This window comes from Podarcis raffonei, chromosome 3 (assembly GCF_027172205.1).
Source record: "Podarcis raffonei isolate rPodRaf1 chromosome 3, rPodRaf1.pri, whole genome shotgun sequence".
In the NCBI taxonomy this organism is placed as follows: domain Eukaryota; kingdom Metazoa; phylum Chordata; class Lepidosauria; order Squamata; family Lacertidae; genus Podarcis; species Podarcis raffonei.
Genome location: NC_070604.1, coordinates 21,586,354 through 21,605,225, shown reverse-complemented (window position 1 = coordinate 21,605,225; position 18,872 = coordinate 21,586,354). Strand labels below are relative to the sequence as shown.

General features: G+C 42.5%; 1 protein-coding gene across 2 annotated transcripts in view; it reads left to right on the top strand.

The window, feature by feature from the left end:
• The first annotated feature begins 4,860 nt into the window (after nt 1-4,860).
• The window catches only part of SNTG2 (syntrophin gamma 2), a 218,262-nt gene continuing 204,250 nt past the window's right edge, over nt 4,861-18,872 (top strand). For both annotated transcript variants that reach the window (XM_053380786.1, XM_053380785.1), the window contains exon 1: nt 4,861-5,633. In XM_053380786.1, coding sequence (XP_053236761.1) covers nt 5,562-5,633 — 72 coding nt within the window. In that variant the 5' untranslated portion in view covers nt 4,861-5,561. The remainder of the gene's footprint in view (nt 5,634-18,872) is intronic.

The window sequence follows — 18,872 nt, the reverse complement described above, 5'->3', positions numbered from 1 at the left end:
CATCGTGAGTCTGCTATAAGTATATACATATATGATTCCCTGTACCCCCAGGATCCATTAATCTGTAACAAAAATTAAAAGCTATCTAATCACCATTGTAGTGGAAATTCAACCTTTTCAGGCTGTGGAGTTTTGGGCCCCACATTAGTGAGGTATATTTATAGTGCAGACCTTGAAGTATTACTGTTGACATTTCATAGAGTTTACATTTATCAAAATAAATGATACAGGTTTTCTGTCTGAAAATAACTTACCCTTTGAATAATTCAGAAGTATTTAGAAAGTTCCCTAAATATCATAAAGATATTTTTTTTGGAACTTATTTGTTGTTAGCTGCTACTCATCTGTTGTTTAAGAGTTTCTCTTTGCAAAATTATCTGCTCCGGTTTCCTTTTACATATAGCTACCTATATCCAGCATGGATGAATGTAAAGCGAATGAAACTTCCACATAAAATCTGAACACTGTAAATGTCAGAAGCTTCCAGGCTATATAAGAAATGCAAACCAATTTTCACTGAATTGTATTAACATTTTAATTAAAAATGATATAGATAAGATTCTCTCTGTGTGCGCATGTGTATGGACACACACATGCACACGTTGCTCTTATTTTTCCTTTCTTGTGACCAACTGTTGAGAAGTTTTTAAATTAAAAAGTAAATAGTATAGAAAATTAATTACTGTTCTACTTATCTCCAAGACATTTTCCATTGGAGCCCTTTGTTATTACAGCAGAATTTAATATGACCTTTATTTTTCCTATTTAAATTTTATTGACATTTCCGTGTTTTTTTCTTTCTTTTACTCATAAGAATTATGGCATACTGATAAAATGGCAAAAAGGGAAATGTTACAAGGCAGCAGAGGCCTAAAAGTTTGGGGAAAGAGCACCATAACCGTTCAACTTCAAGTTATGGAAATATAAGCAAATTTGCAACTCCAGAGGCACTGAGGTTTGGCTTTGGTTTTGGTTATGGCTTCTGTTGGAAGCTTTTAGCACCGTAATCTCTAACCTGCTATTTAAACACAATAAAGTTTAAAAGGCTATTTGCGTGTTTAGCAAAAGGTCTGAAGATATGTTTATGCCCTTTAAGAGAAACCGTAACGAGATGCAGGCTCTCTGGTGCCTATTTTGCATGCTCAGATAAACACTTCAGTGATTCTGCATATTAATTAGATTTTCCCGTAAAACCTACATGGGTATGTCTTTGCTCCTAAACATAAGCTCCAGGACATATGGATAGATCATTGCTGTTTAGGTTGTTGGACTTGTGAAAGCCTTCCATGTGTGTTGGATTTATTTCTTCTGGCGTAAAAGTTATGAGAAGGATTTGTGGCATTATCTCACACTCATCATCTCAAAATTGTAGAGCAGGTCTCTTGGGTATTGCATCTCACGCTATACCATGATCTATATCATAGCACATTTTCTTTTTGTTGAGAAGAGCATGCATGCTGAGACCTTTACATTTGCACTAAGATCGATTATCTACCGCTGATTATCTACCGCTGTCATAGTGAAACCATGTGGTGTGGGAGCAGGCAGTGATTCAAGACCAGGAGTCTCACGTTGGATCAGATTAGGCCACAGCTTTATTGAGTACATCAGAACAGCATTGGGTGTGTACCAACCCATCTGCTGGCTGATATGCTGTCACCTGCAGCCAGGATTGACTTGTTGTTGTGGTCCCCACACGACATGGACCACTTCGGACAGACCTCACCTGGCCATCGGTAAGGGGCATTTTGACCTCTCAGCTCCCAAGCTGGGCTTCTGGGCAGCAAGAGGATCATGAGGATGGGGTAGGGTGTCCCTCCTCTGTCCCTCCCTACTACTACCAGTGTGGTGTAGTGGTTAAGAACAGTAGTCTCGTAATCTGGTGAACTGGGTTCACTTCCCTGCTCCTCCACATGCAGCTGCTGGGTGACCTTGGGCTAGTCACACTTCTTTGAAGTCTCTCAGCCCCACTCACCTCACAGAGTGTTTGTTGTGGGGGAGGAAGGGAAAGGAGAATGTTAGCCGCTTTGAGACTCCTTAGGGTAGTGATAAAGTGGGATATCAAATCCAAACTCTTCTTCTTCTACTAAGGATCCAGCCCAATGACTCTTCCACCAAAAGAGAGTTGTGATGATTGCTATGAGGTAAGCAAAAAAAAACCACAGTACCCAGCTAACTTGCCTGAAGGTTGCATTCATCCTGAGCCCTGACAACAGTGACTAGCTGTTGCCCGTAGCAATGCTGGAGTCCTCTCCAAAACAAAACCTTGGCATTAGAAGGTGGGTGGGTGTGAAATTTGGGTGAAGAGTGCCGTGCTGGAGCCAGGCATGTCCACCTTTGATACTCCAGAGGCTGACCTGAAGAGTGGAGTCTGGTCCATCCCTAAGTCCCAGCATGAACACTGAATGGCTCCCAAGATCTCATTTCAAATCTCGTCCTCCTGTGTGTCCTTGAAGCACTTCCCACCATGGGAGGATTGAGATGCCAGCTGCTTCCCACCCCACTTGCCAATAAGATATATATATGCACATGAGATCTGTGCAGCTGAGTTTTTGATAGATAGCTGTTGTACAGAAAGAAAAGCACTCATGTTGTGCTTTTTCTCTTTGTCCCATGACTAGACACATGATCCTCATACTACTTACAGATCAGAACTGAAATGCTAATTATTATTTCAGTCATTTTGCAAGCACGGAAGTATTTTTTTTAAAAAAAAATCTGCTTGGCAGAAACACTGATATCATTGCTCCTCTGAAATAAGTACAAATGCACATTCAGAGACTCCCTCCTACATAGGCTTGCCTTACTGCACACACAGATTCTTGAAATGTGTGCCTGCTTCCCCTGCAGTGGTCAGGAAGTGACAGAGTAGAAGAGCCTATGGAATTTCTTCCGTCTGCAACAGCTACAGCGTGAACAATCTGCTGCCTCGAGGCTTTTCATTGCCTCTTCTTTCCCCCTCTTATTTCCTGTCACTCCTGATCCCACAGCTTAGAACAGCCAGTCTGCAGAAAGGGCTGCTGCTGCTCTGTTAAGTTTTGCATTGCTTACGAAGCTGCTCTAATGTTAAATTGGGGGTTGGGATTGGGGACATGTTCCCAGAGAGGTTCTCCATAACTTGAACCAGAAGGTGCTATTAGTAATTAGCACTAGTCGTCTTTTTTGCCAAGGGAGCAGCGGCTTGGGAATGGTGAAATGCATAAAGTGGTACCTCGGGTTATATACACTTCAGTAACAGACACCACTAACCCAGAAATAGTACCTTTGGTTAAGAACTTTGCTTCAGGATGAGAACAGAAATTGAGCTCTGGCGGCATGGCGGCAGCAGGAGACCCCATTAGCTAAAGTGGTGCTTCAGGTTAAGAACAGTTTCAGGTTAAGAACGGACCTCCGGAACGAATTAAGTACTTAACCTGAGGTACCACTGTACTTGCTTATGAGAAGTATCACAGAAGCCCAGCAAAAGTTACAATGCAACAAGAATATTTATTTATTTATATTACATTTGTATATTAGTAACTCTTACATAACTAAAACAGATATAAAAAAAACAGTGTTGCCATAACCTAAACATTACATAGTATTGATGCCTAACTGCAACTTCTCCCTGTCACTGGCAATGTGCCCCATTAAGGTGCAAACTACACATTACACACAGCTGTATGCAACTTCTCTCCATTTTCCTTGAAACGAAGAGCAGCTATAATAAGCTTCAGTCTGTGGAAAGTAGAAGACTTGCATGGAAGGGTTTTGTCTACACTGGAGCAAAATGTGGACTTGTACCTACCTGCCTGTATCCTCAATTATCCAGGAATTGAAATTCCTGGGTGTCTCAGATTTTCCAAGCCCTGCATATAAGGGGTGGGGGGAATCCAGGACAACAATGGGATAGAGAAGCTGCTACTGCATTGAGCAGAGAGGCAGGTGCAAATCTGTATTTTGCTCTGGTACAGACAAACCCATAGCTGCCTTCAGGCTGTCAGTATTTTGCAGAAGGGATTCAAGTGCATACTAGGACTTTTAGGTTTTCACAATTCAACTGGGTTGCAGCATTCTGCCGCTTGTCCACTTTTTAATGACAGTGTTTTTAACTGACTTTTAGCGATTAGGAAAGTGATGAGGAAATGCACTGAAAAGTGTGGGGTGAACAAATCATTAAGGGGGGGGAGAGACATGTAAGCACAACAAAAGCAAATCAAGATAAATGTCCACTGTTGAGTAACCTCAAGAACAAATGCTTAATAGACACGGAATATAGTCTAACCTCTGCGTAAATTTTGTGCATGTCGATCAGGACAAATGCTGAATAGGGAGGTCATCTGGAGGATCCTGGAAATAAACTTTCTTTCAGAAAAGCAGCTGGGGTGGATTTTGAGCAGGTAAAAGCTGCATCTTCTCAAATGTGCATATGTTTACCCCCTCAGCTGAGCATATGAACTCTTGAAAAGTGACCCATTTTTGTTGAGATACCTGTTTTAACCCATGATGCACTTTCAAAAAATCTCAGGGATTAACTCTTCCTTAGCCTTTATGGATTATTTGTTTATATTTATATCCCGCCTTTCCTTCATGGAATTAACCCCGCCCCCTCCCCTCCTTTTCATTATTTTAACAGAGAAGTCCCAATGCTGTATCCAACAAGTGTCCATCCCATTCTTCTCTCTCACAGACCACCCCTAACCTCTTTCCTCAATACTGGACCCACACGTGATGAAAATAGCACGCCTTTTAAACAGCGAATAGATCTTTTTTACTCCATTTGCAAACACTTAGGGCTTGAAACTTCGCTCTTAAGAAAAGACAGTACCGTGAGCTTTTGGCTGTTTCTTAAATGCCCACAACGTCTCATGGGTGGCGCGTGTGAGAGAATATGAGAGAGGGTGGGGAGGCTTAAAAATCCCCGACAGATTCTAACTTATGAAATCGCCCAGCGTGGCCACATTTCTGCCTACATCACCCTCCCACCCTCGACAAGAGAGCGAGACAGCCAGAAAAAGAGAGCGAGCGAGCGAGCTGCCAGCATCTCTTGGCTGCCAAGGAGCGCGAAGCTGCTGCGCCTTCCTGAAGGGAGGAGAGGGAGAGGCAGCGGCGAAGTTAAAACAGGGACGCGTCCGCAGTCTCTCGCTCCCCTCCCGCGCGTGTGGACGGACTGAGAGCCAGGCAGCCTCGGGGCCAACGCAGCCCTCAGCCCCGCGCGCCAACGCCACCCTCCCGCTCCCTCTTCCCGCCCTCTCCTCCGCGCCTTCAGCCAGCGAGGAAGAGGAGCAGAGCCAAAAGGAGCGAGAGCTTTGGCCCCTCGACTCAGCGCCAGCGCGGAAAGCAGCACACGTCTTTCCCCGCTCGGCTCCTCCACTGGGTGCTTTCCCGCCTTGGCTCTGTTATTGTTGTTGTTGTTGTTGCAGCTGCTGCTCTGCCTCAAAAGAACCGGCTCCTGCGCGGCTGCTGCTCCGGGAGTGAGCGCGCACTCACTCGCTCGCTCTCTCGCGGCTCCCGGGGATTTATTAAATGCGCGTCGCGGAGTTCGCCATTCAGAACGGACTAATCTAGCTGCATGGGAGGAGATGAATGTGGCGGGGAAGCCGTCTCCTCAGCCACAGCTCGAGCGCCCGGACAGCCTCCTCGTCCCCACTTGGGCAAGTACCGTTTTGCTTCTCACCCCTCCGGCGGCGCGCCTCCCACCCCCCACCCCTTCCCTCCACCCCACACACAATCCTTTCAAACCAGCCGCCTTCTTTCCCTCTTTCTGTTGCCGCGCAAACAACCCGCTCCAGAGCCGGCGCGCCTCAGCTGGGGTTCGCTTGGGCAACTTCGCCTCTCCATCCTCCCGCGTCTTGGCCGAAATAGTGCCTGGCCGTATTATTATTATTATTATTACAGTGGTACCTCGGGTTATGTATTATTATTATTATTCCCGGAACTTGAAGAAAGTTGCGCCAGGGGGACGGATAAGCGACGCGTCCAAGAGCGCAGAGAGTTGGCCAGCGTTTATTTCTTATTTCTTGTGGCGTTTTTTATTTCTCATTTGTGGCTCAGGGTTAAGATGGGACCCCCGCCCCCCCCCCCCGCGAAGGAAACAAAGCTTCCCGTTGTGGTACATTATAGGGAGCATCAGCAATGTGCATGTTGGGTTCCTTTCACAAGAGAGACGAACTGTGAAGAAAAGTTGGAGGCTTGGAAGAGGTCTTCTTCCTTGGGTCGCTCCCGGTTCCAACTGGACCCGGCGCGCGGTTGCGCGTATCTTTCCTCGGACGTAGAACTCGAGGGAGGATCACGTGAGCGTGCAAGAAGCAGAGCGCGGGGTGGGGGGGTGGGGAAGGGAGGGATGACTTAACTCTTTCCTCTCTGATCTATCCTCTCCGCTCTTAAACTCTTCTCCCCGAGCCGCCTCTGCGTGGCTGATGAGAGAGCAATCAGCATGGGTGTAGCCAGGATTTATGTTGGGGGGGGGGCAAGCTTCATGTTGGAGTGGGGGTGGGGGGAACCTCAGCTAGTTAAGTATTTTTATTGATTTACTTAATTTAGGAGGGGGCAAGTGCCTCCCTGCCCACCCCCACCCCTTGGCTACTCCCAGGATATTCAGGCTAAAAATCATTTTGCATTATGTAGTTTTGAACCACTGCATGTTTGAAGCTCAGCATATTTAGGTTGCAATCATGGGGTGGGGGTGGGGCACAGGGGTCAGCTGTCACTCCCCCCAGTAAATAAATAAATAAAAATAACTAAAAGTAGAAATTGTAGAAAGATTTTGACAGATTTTTCTGAGTGCTTTTCTTTTGGTGGGGGGGGGGGGGGTCCTAAAGAAATAATTTGAAATAACTGTTGTTGAAACATTTCATTCCGAGTCTGCTAGACAGAGCCAGACAGAGGATGGTGACAGTTGGGTGTTTTGCACCCGCAACATAAATCCTGGCTACCTGCCCCCCCCCCATAGCTGTCAACTTTCCCCTTTTTTAAAAGGGAAATTCCCTTATTCTGAATAGGATTCCTCGCAAGAAAGGGGAAAAGTTGACAGCTATGGTACCCCCCCCACATAAGTCCTGGCTATGCCCATGGCTGCAGTCCTGTCCACAAGAATACCTGGAAGCAAGCCCTGATGAACTTAATGGGTTTTACTTCTGAGTAGACCTGAAGAGGATAGTCCTGCTCCTTCGGAGGTCACTCTCATTGGCCCCAGTGATGCTTGTTCCCTAATAACAGCACAAGCGTAACCATGGCTGCTCAGAAGTGGGGTGATGATTGCAGTCTTAGTTGAATGAGTTCCTCTCTTTAAAACAACAACAACAACAACCTGTATATCAGCCTTTCAAATGCAGTTCATTTTTAGCTTTCTGCTTCCTTACACCCTCCAGTTCTTTCACAGGATGTGCAGCTTCTCAGGATTTTTGAATAGTGGTAGGGAGGATAAGTGGGATGAAGAAAAGGATGCTTTTTTTTGGTCATATGATGTTCCTTTATGGTTTACTCCTGTGCATTTGGAGCAAAGTGAAAGAGAATCTATATTCAGGTCAAATTGTTGGTGAAATGATCTCTCTTGCCCCATACATACAATTCTTCAAAATAATCAATATATCTCTTTTACTCAAATAAAAGTTTTAAAATTCTAGACAGTAAAATTGAATGATGAGTAAATAGATGGGGAAGACAGAGCCCCCTTAACAAGTACAGTGGTACTTTGGTTTACGAACCTAATCTGCTCCAGAAGTCTGTTCTTAAATCAAAACCATTCATAAACCGAGGCACACTTTCCTTAATGAGGCCTCCTGCCGCCGGTGCCCTCCAAGGTAATGTTGTTAAACCAGGACCCTCTTTCTGCTTTTGCGGAGTTTGTAAACCAAATCGTTCTTAAATCGGACTGTTCTTAAACCGAGGATTAGGATGCACTTAGTCAATTGATTTAATTAGGGGCTAAGTAGTCATACACAGACGCGGGTGGCGCTGTGGGTAAAACCTCAGCGCCTAGGACTTGCCGATCGTCAGGTCGGCGGTTCGAATCCCCGCGGCGGGGTGCACTCCCGTTGCTCGGTCCCAGCGTCTGCTAACCTAGCAGTTCGAAAGCACCCCCGGGTGCAAGTAGATAAATAGGGACCGCTTACTGGCGGGAAGGTAAACGGTGTTTCCGTGTGCTGCGCTGGCTCGCCAGATGCAGCTTGTCACGCTGGCCACGTGACCTGGAAGTGTCTTCGGACAGCGCTGGCCCCCGGCCTCTTAAGCGAGATGGGTGCGCAACCCCAGAGTCGGACACGACTGGCCCGTACGGGCAGGGGGTACCTTTACCTTTAAGTAGTCATAACCCTACCATCATCTGTGTCTCTGGCTTGAACTGTAATAATTAGTTTTGGGAATTGTCAGTGTTCCATGTACTGTTGGCCGGTTGTGGCAACTTTTTGGACCATAATTCTGAAATTGCAGAGGAGTATCACTTAGGAATGTAGGAAGCTGCCTTATACCAAATCAGACTATTTGTTTATTACTTCCATATTGTCTACTCTAACTGGCAATGGCTTTCCCAAGTTCTCAGGTAAAGATCTTTTCCATCACCTCTTCCCTGATCCTTTTAGTGAACATGCAACACATGCTACTGCGCCAATGCTGCAGGAACAAATTCCTAAAGACCCCTCATCTGTTCTGAGACAGCATGTCTCTGTCCAAATATCCCATTCCCCAACACACTTAGACCATTAGTTTGTTGAATTGCTTGGCTTAAAACTAGAGAGACATAGGATCCAAAGTGTACTACATCAGAATTATCTCTAGAAGAATTGGATGATCATCTTAGTAAGTCATAGAATCAGTGAAACAACTGAAATCAATGGACCTGCTCTGATCACAATGTTGGATATCACCTAATATCTCTAAGTTCTATATGACATTTGTTTTATGTGTTATGGCATGATGGCTCAGTTCAGTGATCAGTGGTTTTGATTGTGCCCTGTGCAGGAAATATGAGATAGGCACCGTTAGCTGCAAAGTGTTGGGAGGATTCCACATGCTGTTGCTCACATTTGTTATTTTATTATTTATCAGATCAGTTACTAAGGTAAAATTAGTCCATTAAGCCTTGGCACTGTAAATTTTTTAATAGAGCAAGCTGTATGGGCTACTTTAAATAAAATGAGTATGCCCTGGTTCAAGGATTCTGACCTTGGTTAATCATAAGACAAAACCGCCATGTTGTGATGACCGCATTAAAATTCTTTACAAGCAAAATGCTCTGTTTATTTATTAATAAACAATACTTTGACTTGATTTAATGTTACTATGTGTCCAAATCCATGAAAGTAGTTATGTGTTCTTCAGTGTCTATTTTTGTTTCAGCTATGTTAAAAGGAACTTTGCATGTACCCATCAGATGTCACAGGAACATATCATAGATTCATATCACTATTCTTTTTAAAGTGACTAAATAATCTTTATTGCACTGCTAGTAGCAAGACTTATAACAAATGCAGTGCATGATGTTCGCTAGATATAGATGAAAATAGTAATTACTCCCTTTATCACTCTTAATTATTGTTGTTTGAAGTTAATTGCCTGCTTGCCTTGTCAGCTTTTCAAATATGTCAATTTTTGAAAAAGTGAGTTGCTCTTTAAACGCCATGCGAATATTTTCTGCAAACAGAGCTATTCTTACCTACTTGACATTCAGCAAGATGGGAATTTTTGAATTATTGTTAATGGAATCAGTAAATATCCTGCCGTCTTTTATAAGCTTCATTAACTTTATAAAGTCAAGAAAAGCATGAATGGAAAATGTGTGTGTATGTGCATGCATATGTGTATATATTATATATATTCAATTTATATATCGCCCTTCCTCCTGGAGGAGCCCAGAGTTTTTTAAAACCCAGTGCCCTTCAGCTGTTTTGGATTACAAACCACATCAGCCAGCTAACACCAAAAAATTAGGAAGGCATCAGTTTGGTGAAGGCATGTCCTGAAAAGTGTTTCTGTTGTGTTTAAAGTGGGTGTAGATTTATGAATCCTTCTTGATTTTCATATGTGTAGAAGACTGGTGAATAGACCCTGCACAGAATGTAAAAATATGTAAAATAGTCATGGAAGAGTCCATTAGGCAACAACTGTGGAAGAGTAAAGTACATGCCTTCTTAACTATTAAAAATAGTTTTTGAAAAACATGTTCTTGTTGTGGGTGTGCCTAAACAGACTGCTGGTTCTAGAGAGTGACTTACATAAAATCTCTTCTTGTACCATTTCCAGGGCTCAGTTTGATTCAGGGCTTGGGCATTTATATACAGTAGAATGCTAATGTGTTTACATGAATGAGACTTTTGCAGTTTTGCTAACACCTTTTCCCATACGTTGCAGCTGTTATCTACAGAAAAAGTACAGAATAGCATCAGCTCAACCTAAAGTTTGGGCAAAATGTTTATTTTATTTATTCATTCCAAAGCGTTTCTAAACTGCTTAATATTAAAATTGGTTAGTGTCGTACAGAAATACAAACACTAGAAGAGTATGACCAAAGTCAGAAATTTAGTGATAACAGAGCCCAATCTTATATGTCAGGGAATACTTGGAGGAAAAAGATGTCTTAACAATGCATCTGAAGTAATTGATAGATGAGACTTCAAGTCTGGCAGAAGGAAGGGAATTCCAGAGTACAGAGGCAATGACAGAAAATGCCCATTTCCATGCGCTCACCCTGGATATTCTGTAGGGTGTAATGCCATGAATAAAATTTCCCCAGATGATCCAAGTGACCTTGCAGGGCTATATAGGGACAGGCGCTGTTTCAGGTAGTCTGGTCTTGAGTTGTTCAGGGCTTTGAATGTGAGTAACAAACCCTCAACATAGCCCAGTAGCTAATCAGCAGCTAGTGCTGATCTCTCAGCAATATGAGGCGAGGTCCTCCACTCAAAAATCTGGCCTTAGTGTTCTGCAACAGCTGTGTCTTCCAGAGCGCTTTCAGGTGAACCCCCACATAGACCTGGGATAGCATGAGACTCTTAATCTCAGGGTTCTGGGTTCAAAACCCACATTGGGCAAAATATTCTTGCATTTCAGAGGTTTTGACTCTACAGTTTTTATGATTCTAAGACCGCATTACTCTACTCCAGTCCAGTGGTGAGGTTACTAATATATGAATCATATTGGCAAAACAAGCCCTGTCCAGGAAAGGGCATAGTTGGTGAACTTATCTTGTTTGATAATAAGTACAAACTATTTACCTGTTGCTTCAGGGGCAATGCAATCATGTCAGGAGCTTGAAGAGTCCCCAACTCCTAGGTAGAGTCCCCACCTCTCACAGAGTTTCCATTTTAGCAAGATTAATTCTATTTTGGGGGGCCTTCATGTAGCCTTGCATCATGTAGCTACTGCATCCAGGCATCGGTTCAAAACAGTCTTACCTTTTCAGGCTGTTTTCATGGCATTTTTCTGACTTTCCCCAGTCTGTTAATTTCTGCTTTGTATTTGAACTTTCACATAGAGTAAAAGCCACTTCTGAAACTATCATGGAATATAGTGCAAGATGAAAGCTAGTTTAGTGCTCATTTCCTTGTCATTTGCTTCTAGGGGGAAAAAAATCCCATTTGCAAATAATGTGAAAATGTGTGCTAAACTTGGGCAATATTTCACTATTGTTCCTGAAGTGGCTTTTACATCACATGAAAGCTCAAATATAATGTGGAGGGAAAGCAGTTAGGAAAACATTGTGGAAATGAAGTAAATTGCCTTGTGAATGCAACCTCAGATGCAAAAGAGCTGGTTGTCATCACAGTGTCATGCCCCTAACACCCCAACATCCACCTCTAGTGGCTTCATCTAGTTGTTTAAGTAGGCACCTGAATGCAAATATTAAATAAAATTTAAATATTTCTGTATGGCACCCCATAGCACAAGTGACGGAGGTTAGATACATAATCTCTCAATGCCATTCTCTCAAATGGGCTCCATAACTAAGATTTGAACTATTGTAAAACAGTACTGGGACGCGGGTGGTGATGTGGGTTAAACCACAGAGCCTAGGACTTGCCGATCAGAAGGCTGGCGGTTTGAATCCCCGCAATGGGGTGAGCTCCCATTGCTCGGTCCCTGCTCCTGCCAACCTAGCAGTTCAAAAGCACGTCAAAGCGCAAGTAGATAAAGAGGTACCGCTCCGGCGGGAAGGTAAACGGCATTTCCGTGCGCTGCTTTGGTTCGCCAGAAGCGGCTTAGTCATGCTAGCCACATGACCCAGAAGCTGTACGCTGGCTCCCTCGGCCAATAAAGTGAGATGAGCGCCACAACCCCAGAGTCGGTCACGACTGGACCTAATGTTCAAGGATCCCTTTACCTTTACCTTTAAAACAGTGCTACTAACTCCCAACTGATGGAGACTGTCCAGGAGGACACTGTGGTTAACGGTATTGAAAACTGCTGATAGATCAAACAAGAGCAAAAAAGGTTGTACTCCCCCTGCCCCTCTCTCGAAGAGGGTAATCCATTAGGGTGACCAAGGCTGAGTCTCTTCCAAAACTGTCCCAGACTCAGATGGGTCAAGATAACCAGTTTCCTCCAAGAACAAAAATTGTCTATGCCCTATAGTTTTCAAGTTGTGCGACTCAAATTGGGTCTACTAGACCCAATTTTTAAAGCAATGTTGACTAAAGTCACTTCTGGGGTGCCTTTGTGAATAGGGGCCCCAAAGTTTAAGCTTCCTTCGTTTCATAATGGCTCCGCCACTGGTCAGAGGAGTGGTGCACTCATGTCCAGCTTGCAGGCTTCCTACAGAGGATGCTGGACTAGATGCTCCAAGCATCACTGTATTAGATGCGACTTATTTCCAGGAAAGTCTACACAATATGATTGCAGCTTGAGCCTCCCCAAATCATGCATTATCTGTGATTCCCTTCTCCCTCTATTTTAGGATGGAAAGAGTGCTTTGGAGCCTAATCCCTTTCTTCAGCAATGAAACACTGTAGCTAATTCTCATACATGGCTTGTGGGGGATCCAGTTAAGCAGGAGATCCAGGAAGCTGTAAACCCCACTCCTACTTTATAAATGTGGTAGTAACCATTTACAGCATTGGTACACTGCTTTAGGAAAGAAAGATCCATGTGAACCTTCCCTCTGATCAAGTATTCCAAATTATGTAACAGCCCCTCTCCTCCCAATATAAATGGAAACATATACAGATAAATTAGAACCTTAGATAAATGCAATAGATATGCTTTGGCTTAAGGCACATTATTGCAGAGCTTTAAATTTGAAAGCCCTCTTCTTAAAGTGTGAATAACAATTAGTTTTAAATGCTAGCTAATGTAGGTTGAAAATGGATGGCAATTTAGGATATTTCTTTGTGCAAGGTGAAGGTTGCTGTAGCTAGTGTTCTCTTGCAGAAATGTAGATACAGGACTGCCAGTGTCTCTATAATCACTGACAGCCAATCCTGCTGCCTCATACACAAAAATGAAGACTGCAGGAAGCCTTTTCCCCAACAATGAGAGTTTACATTAGTCAAATCCTCAGGTTTTTGCATCTGTATAACAGAAATGAGTACAATTTGTGCAGGTTAAGCTGCTGGAGGATCTAAGCAACTATTTTATTGAATTCAACTTCAAATTAGTTTCATAATAGCTTTCTGCATGCCAGCTGAGCAAGTTCAAACCCCCTACGCCTTTCACAAGAATAAGAAAGAGCTTGCATCTCTTGCAGAGTCTGAAAAAAATGTTTTTGTTGCTGAGAAGTGGTGCAGAGTTAAGGTGTTTCGGATAAATGATATGGGAAGATACAGTTTACATCATCAACATATATTCATTTAGGATCTATCTATTAAATACATTATTGTGGGGGAAAACACATTTTGTTATGTTGCAGAAGTAGCAAGTTAACTTTAAGTATTTGGATTTTAAAGTAGTGGCCTTCACACCTTCCCATGTATTGATTGATAATAATCTGTTCTATTTATAAAACATTTTGCAGTATATGTGTCTTATCATACCAGTGTGAGGCAGGTTCTTTTTCTTGTTAACTCATTCACTAATTTACGTGCAGATCACACAGTAATCCACCTTCAGATTAAGCCATATCTGAGCTAAATCATATATGTGATGGAAATGGATAACAACTTAGCCACTCCCGTATTATACAACAACCTGAAAAGCTGAGGGACGGTGATACTTCATACTGGAGATGCCTACATATTTAAGTTCAGACAAACCAGAGGGTTAGTCCAGGTATGCAAGGTGAAGGAGGTCAAAGTCCCGTGTTGCAAACATGCAAGGAGGATAACACTCTGGCTTGTTCCAAGTGGCACCTAGGCTGCAAGGTAGACTGGGATGTTCCAAGAACCAGCAGACCTGAATAGCTGGGTGGTGTGGACACTCTACTCTTAAAGAGGTGCAACCTATTTTAGGAGCTGGAGCCCTCAGCGCCTGAAGAAAGGAATACAATCTCTTCACACAGGAGGGGAGTTTGAATCACATGCTCTTCTAGGGCTGGGTCTTCTGAGGAGGCAGGGATCTCACAGGCTGTCCCAGAGGGCACATTCTCTCCTCCCTCAGTCTGACATGAGTGAATGTCATGTAGATGAGTCCTCAAAATATAGAAATAAATCTCATCCATCCATCCTGTCCAGGCTCTTGAGCACACATCTGTCCGACCCATCACCACATGTTTTTGGTTGTTTTAGTCTTTGGTAATAGAGAGGACTCTAGGTTGACGTCCCATTCCCCCATAGGGGAGGGATGTTTTCAGCAATATGAGAAGTAGAATGTGTGGTTATTCAACCTGAGACGGCTGCACCGTCTCTCCAGCTAAGATGTTTTGAAGGTGGAGGGTGGGTGGCAGAATCTGGCCCATGTGTGACTCGTCCAGGAAGACTGTAGTGTTCCAGACTGAAGAAACTAGCTGCCGCCGCCACTGCACGAAAAAACACGTTTGTTACTAATTCATTATAGCTGTTCATTATTTCTGCAGAATGGTGCATCTCTTTGCCCCATTAAATTCTGGAAATTATACCATAATCAAAAATACTTTTCAATAAGCTTTCCGTTTCTGCTTGAAGTAACTTGTGCTATGCATCTGTCTCCCTTGGCTTTATTATCTGACTGATTGTCAGGTGGTAGTATTATTTTTTGGTTTTTTATGGTTTGAAAGACAATTCTGAACAGAGCCCCTGGTTTTGCTTGTTTGTTAAGAAGAAATGATTTAACCTTCAGAGGGTCCGATATGCTAGCAAAAAAACTTTCGGTAGAGTTGCCTGGTTTCTAGGTGGCCCTTGGGGTCCCTTTCAACTCTACGATACTAAATTCAGTTAGCTTCCAATTAAAGACTTCTTTCTGGGCTCTTTAGGAAGCTGGTGAAATTAGCTTCATTTTTTTCTTTTTAACCCTGATAATCCCACAACAAGCATTACAGAATCCTGCTGTTTTGTACTTCTAGTACAAACTGCCAGGAAATCTCATCCCTTGTAGGCATTTATGATAGGTAACTTTTTGAAACTTGGCAAATGGCAGAGTACTGGGCCCATTGTTGACCTCACTGAATTACCTTTACACCCCTAAACTCTCAGCACATCAGAAAGCTATTCCTAATTTATGGGGGTTTGTGGAATCTGACCCCAGTCTTCTGCTTCTTTGCTCCAGGTCTGTATTTTACCAGTATCGCTCAATTTGGCTTAGAGCAAACAGTGGGCTAGTAATGAGTGTCAGCAAGTGTCAAATGCCACAACTGGGACTAATATTTTATTTCATAGTAGGAAATAACTATTTTAAGTCAATTGCAGCTAACTGATTCCTAAATGATTTCTGTGAGGAAGTAGTTCAGCTAGCCAAAAGGACAATGTGAACTTTAAAAAAAACAAAAACAAATGATGCTAATTTTGCCAATTATTATTTTCATATTTTGGTGTTGTTTCATAGTTGCATGCAAGTCTTAATGACATTAAACAGTGCATCACCATATTGTACAATCACCTGGGGGCAAATAAAATAGTACAATGATAAAGTATTAAAATATTGAGGATGATGATGATAATTTATTATTTATACCCCGTTCATCTGGCTGGGTTTCCCCAGCTACTCTGGGCGGCTTCCAGCAGAATATTAAAATACAATGATTCATCAAATGTTAAAAGCTTCCCTAAACAGGGCTGCCTTCAGATGTCTTCTAAAAGTCAGATAGTTGTTTATTTCTTTGACATCTGATGGGAGGGCGCTCCACGGGGGGGGGGGGCACTACTGAGAAAGCCCTCTGAGCTGGACCTAAGTGTCCGGGCTGAACGATGGGGGTGGAGACGCTCCTTCAGGTATACTGGACTGAGGCCGTTTAGGGCTTTAAAGGTCAGCACCAACACTTTGTTAAGCTCGGGGGTTGCATAAATAAAGCAGACACACATATAAAAAGCAGATAAAAAGATTACCTTAAGGTTGCGAGACTGAACACACTTTTCTGGGAGTGAGTTCCACTGAATTCAGTTCACTGGATTGCACTGTAAAACAAGACAGACTTAGGCTGTCATCTAAAAAGATAACAGTCCTGGTGAAACTCAGGGTTGAAGTCGCATTGTGAGTAAAACAGCTAGGGTAACACAGATTTGGTTTTGGGGTTTTTTGTGCGAAAGCTTTGACAGAGGAAAATGCAGTTCTTTGCTTCCATTGCTATACCACTCTATAAGAAGTCTCCTCCACAATGCGCTGTTTTTTTGTTGTTGTTTTTTTAATTTGGGGGTGACTGAGCTTGTGATATAGAGTTTCTCCTTCTTTCGCTCAAAGTAATACCTTACGAAAGTAATCTCTTTTTCTACAATCTTGTTTTCATTAGTCTTGTAAAACAATTTCTAAATAAATAAATAAAACCTCCAAAGGAACATTAAATTATTTCATTTCTAATAGCCAGGAGACCATTCTGCACAATAAAATCATCTGGGTTAAAATTCCAGGTGATTAGTTTTAGTTTTATTTATTTGATTAATGCGGAGGTTTGTTTCAGGAGATCACCCTGCAGTGGGAAGCTTATATTACTGCCACATCCTCTTTGAATGCGACAGCTTATAAAGTTTGCAGTCAGCCACAGCAAGAGAGGAAGAGTTCCAGGAACTCCCCGGAAAAGACCTTGATGCTGGGAAAGATTGAGGGCACAAGGAGAAGGGGACGACAGAGGATGAGATGGTTGGACAGTGTTCTCGAAGCTACTAACATGAGTTTGACCAAACTGTGGGAGGCAACGGAAGAGAGGAGTGCCTGGTGTGCTCTGGTCCATGGGGTCATGAAGGGTCGGACACGACCAAATGACCAAACAACTAAACGACAACAACAACAACACAGCAAGAGAGAATTGATACTTAAGTGAGAAAAGGAAAGGAGTCCGATAAGGGGCAATATTTTGCCAGTAAATTTTGGAAAGACGTGTGCACCACTATCACATTAGATGTAATGGGAGGGTACAGCAGTAAGTATACAATAAAACATTAAAAAACCATTTAAAAACAGTACAAAATAATAATTAAAAAGAGAACTGAGGACTATTTAGTTGTCCAAAACAAAACAAAACTGCAAGTAATCCAACATATAAATAAAAATGTTTTGCTGCAGTATCTTTCCACAAAAAGTAAATAAAGGTATTGACTGTTGAATAGTGGAAGAGATGGAAGAAGGACACAGCTCTGTTGGATTCACAGCTCTTTAGAACTGCGGAGAACACAGCATTTAGAACTGCTCCTGGAATCAGACTGACTGCAGCCTAGCTGGCTGCTTTATATAATACTAAGTAACTTGAAACAGTAACAACTCACAACTAGCTAACCAATCAGGAGTGACAGTTTTCAATCCTTCATTTACATACTGGTGGCCCTGAGTGAGAACTGCAACTTATGTAATGGGAGGATAACATTGTAATGGGAGTCATAACATTGACTAAAAAACAAAGCCCAAATAAAAAAACCAAAATAAATAGACTGACATTGCTGCCTCCATGGTTTCAATATTTGCTTCTGTATTGTGCTGAGCTTTCCATCTCAAGAATAGCATGGCTTTCATGGTGGAATTCTTTTGCCCCTCTCTTTATTCATATATGTCAGCAGGCAGATTTCTATAATGAGATTTACTAACTCTCCAAAGGATATAACCTTGAAATGCAGGGGCTCTTTAGCACAATCTAATCAATATTATCTCATTTATCATCTCTCGTGAAGCTTGGATTGTAGTGGGGACAAAAAATGCATTTGTAACATTTAGGGAGAAAAGTTTCTGGGCAGGAAAATCAATAGAAAAACCCAGTTGTTTTGTGTTATATCGGAGTAGTGCTGACTAGAATCCCCCGAGCCTTTTATTTAGACAGGTAATATGCTTTATGGCAATTTCATATTAATGTATACATGCTTTATTTTTATTTTCTATATAGAGTATGGTATGTTTTTGTGACCAAATGGGTGGAATAAAAGAAGATCACCTGTTTAGAGCTTTGCAATTAGCTCAACAAACTTTCTCATACATAATAGCTTTCTAGGCGTGGAACAAGTGGAAGTGGTGATGAGCCCTTAGTTATTAGCTTCAGTGGGTCTACTCTGATTCGAGGCTAATGTGCAGAACAAACATAGCTTTCCACCAGATCCTGCGCTTTTCCAAAGGTTGTGATACAGTTCCCAGCAAGTTAAATGTTTCAAAATAGGCATTGAAGTTTGTATTTTGAGAGAAAGCGTACATCTTAAATACATATCAAACATATTAAACATATTAGATACATATTTTGAAATAAAGACATTTAAAATATATATTTTTTGGCAGATTAACGTGGTATGGATTTTTGGATAAAAGCATATGAAAGAATAACTAGCTGGAAAAAAAGATTTTTCCCATCCCTGAGGACATATAAAACATTCTAAATAGGCACTGCAGTCCGCTAGGTGTTTTGAGAAGGGGCTTGGTGTGTT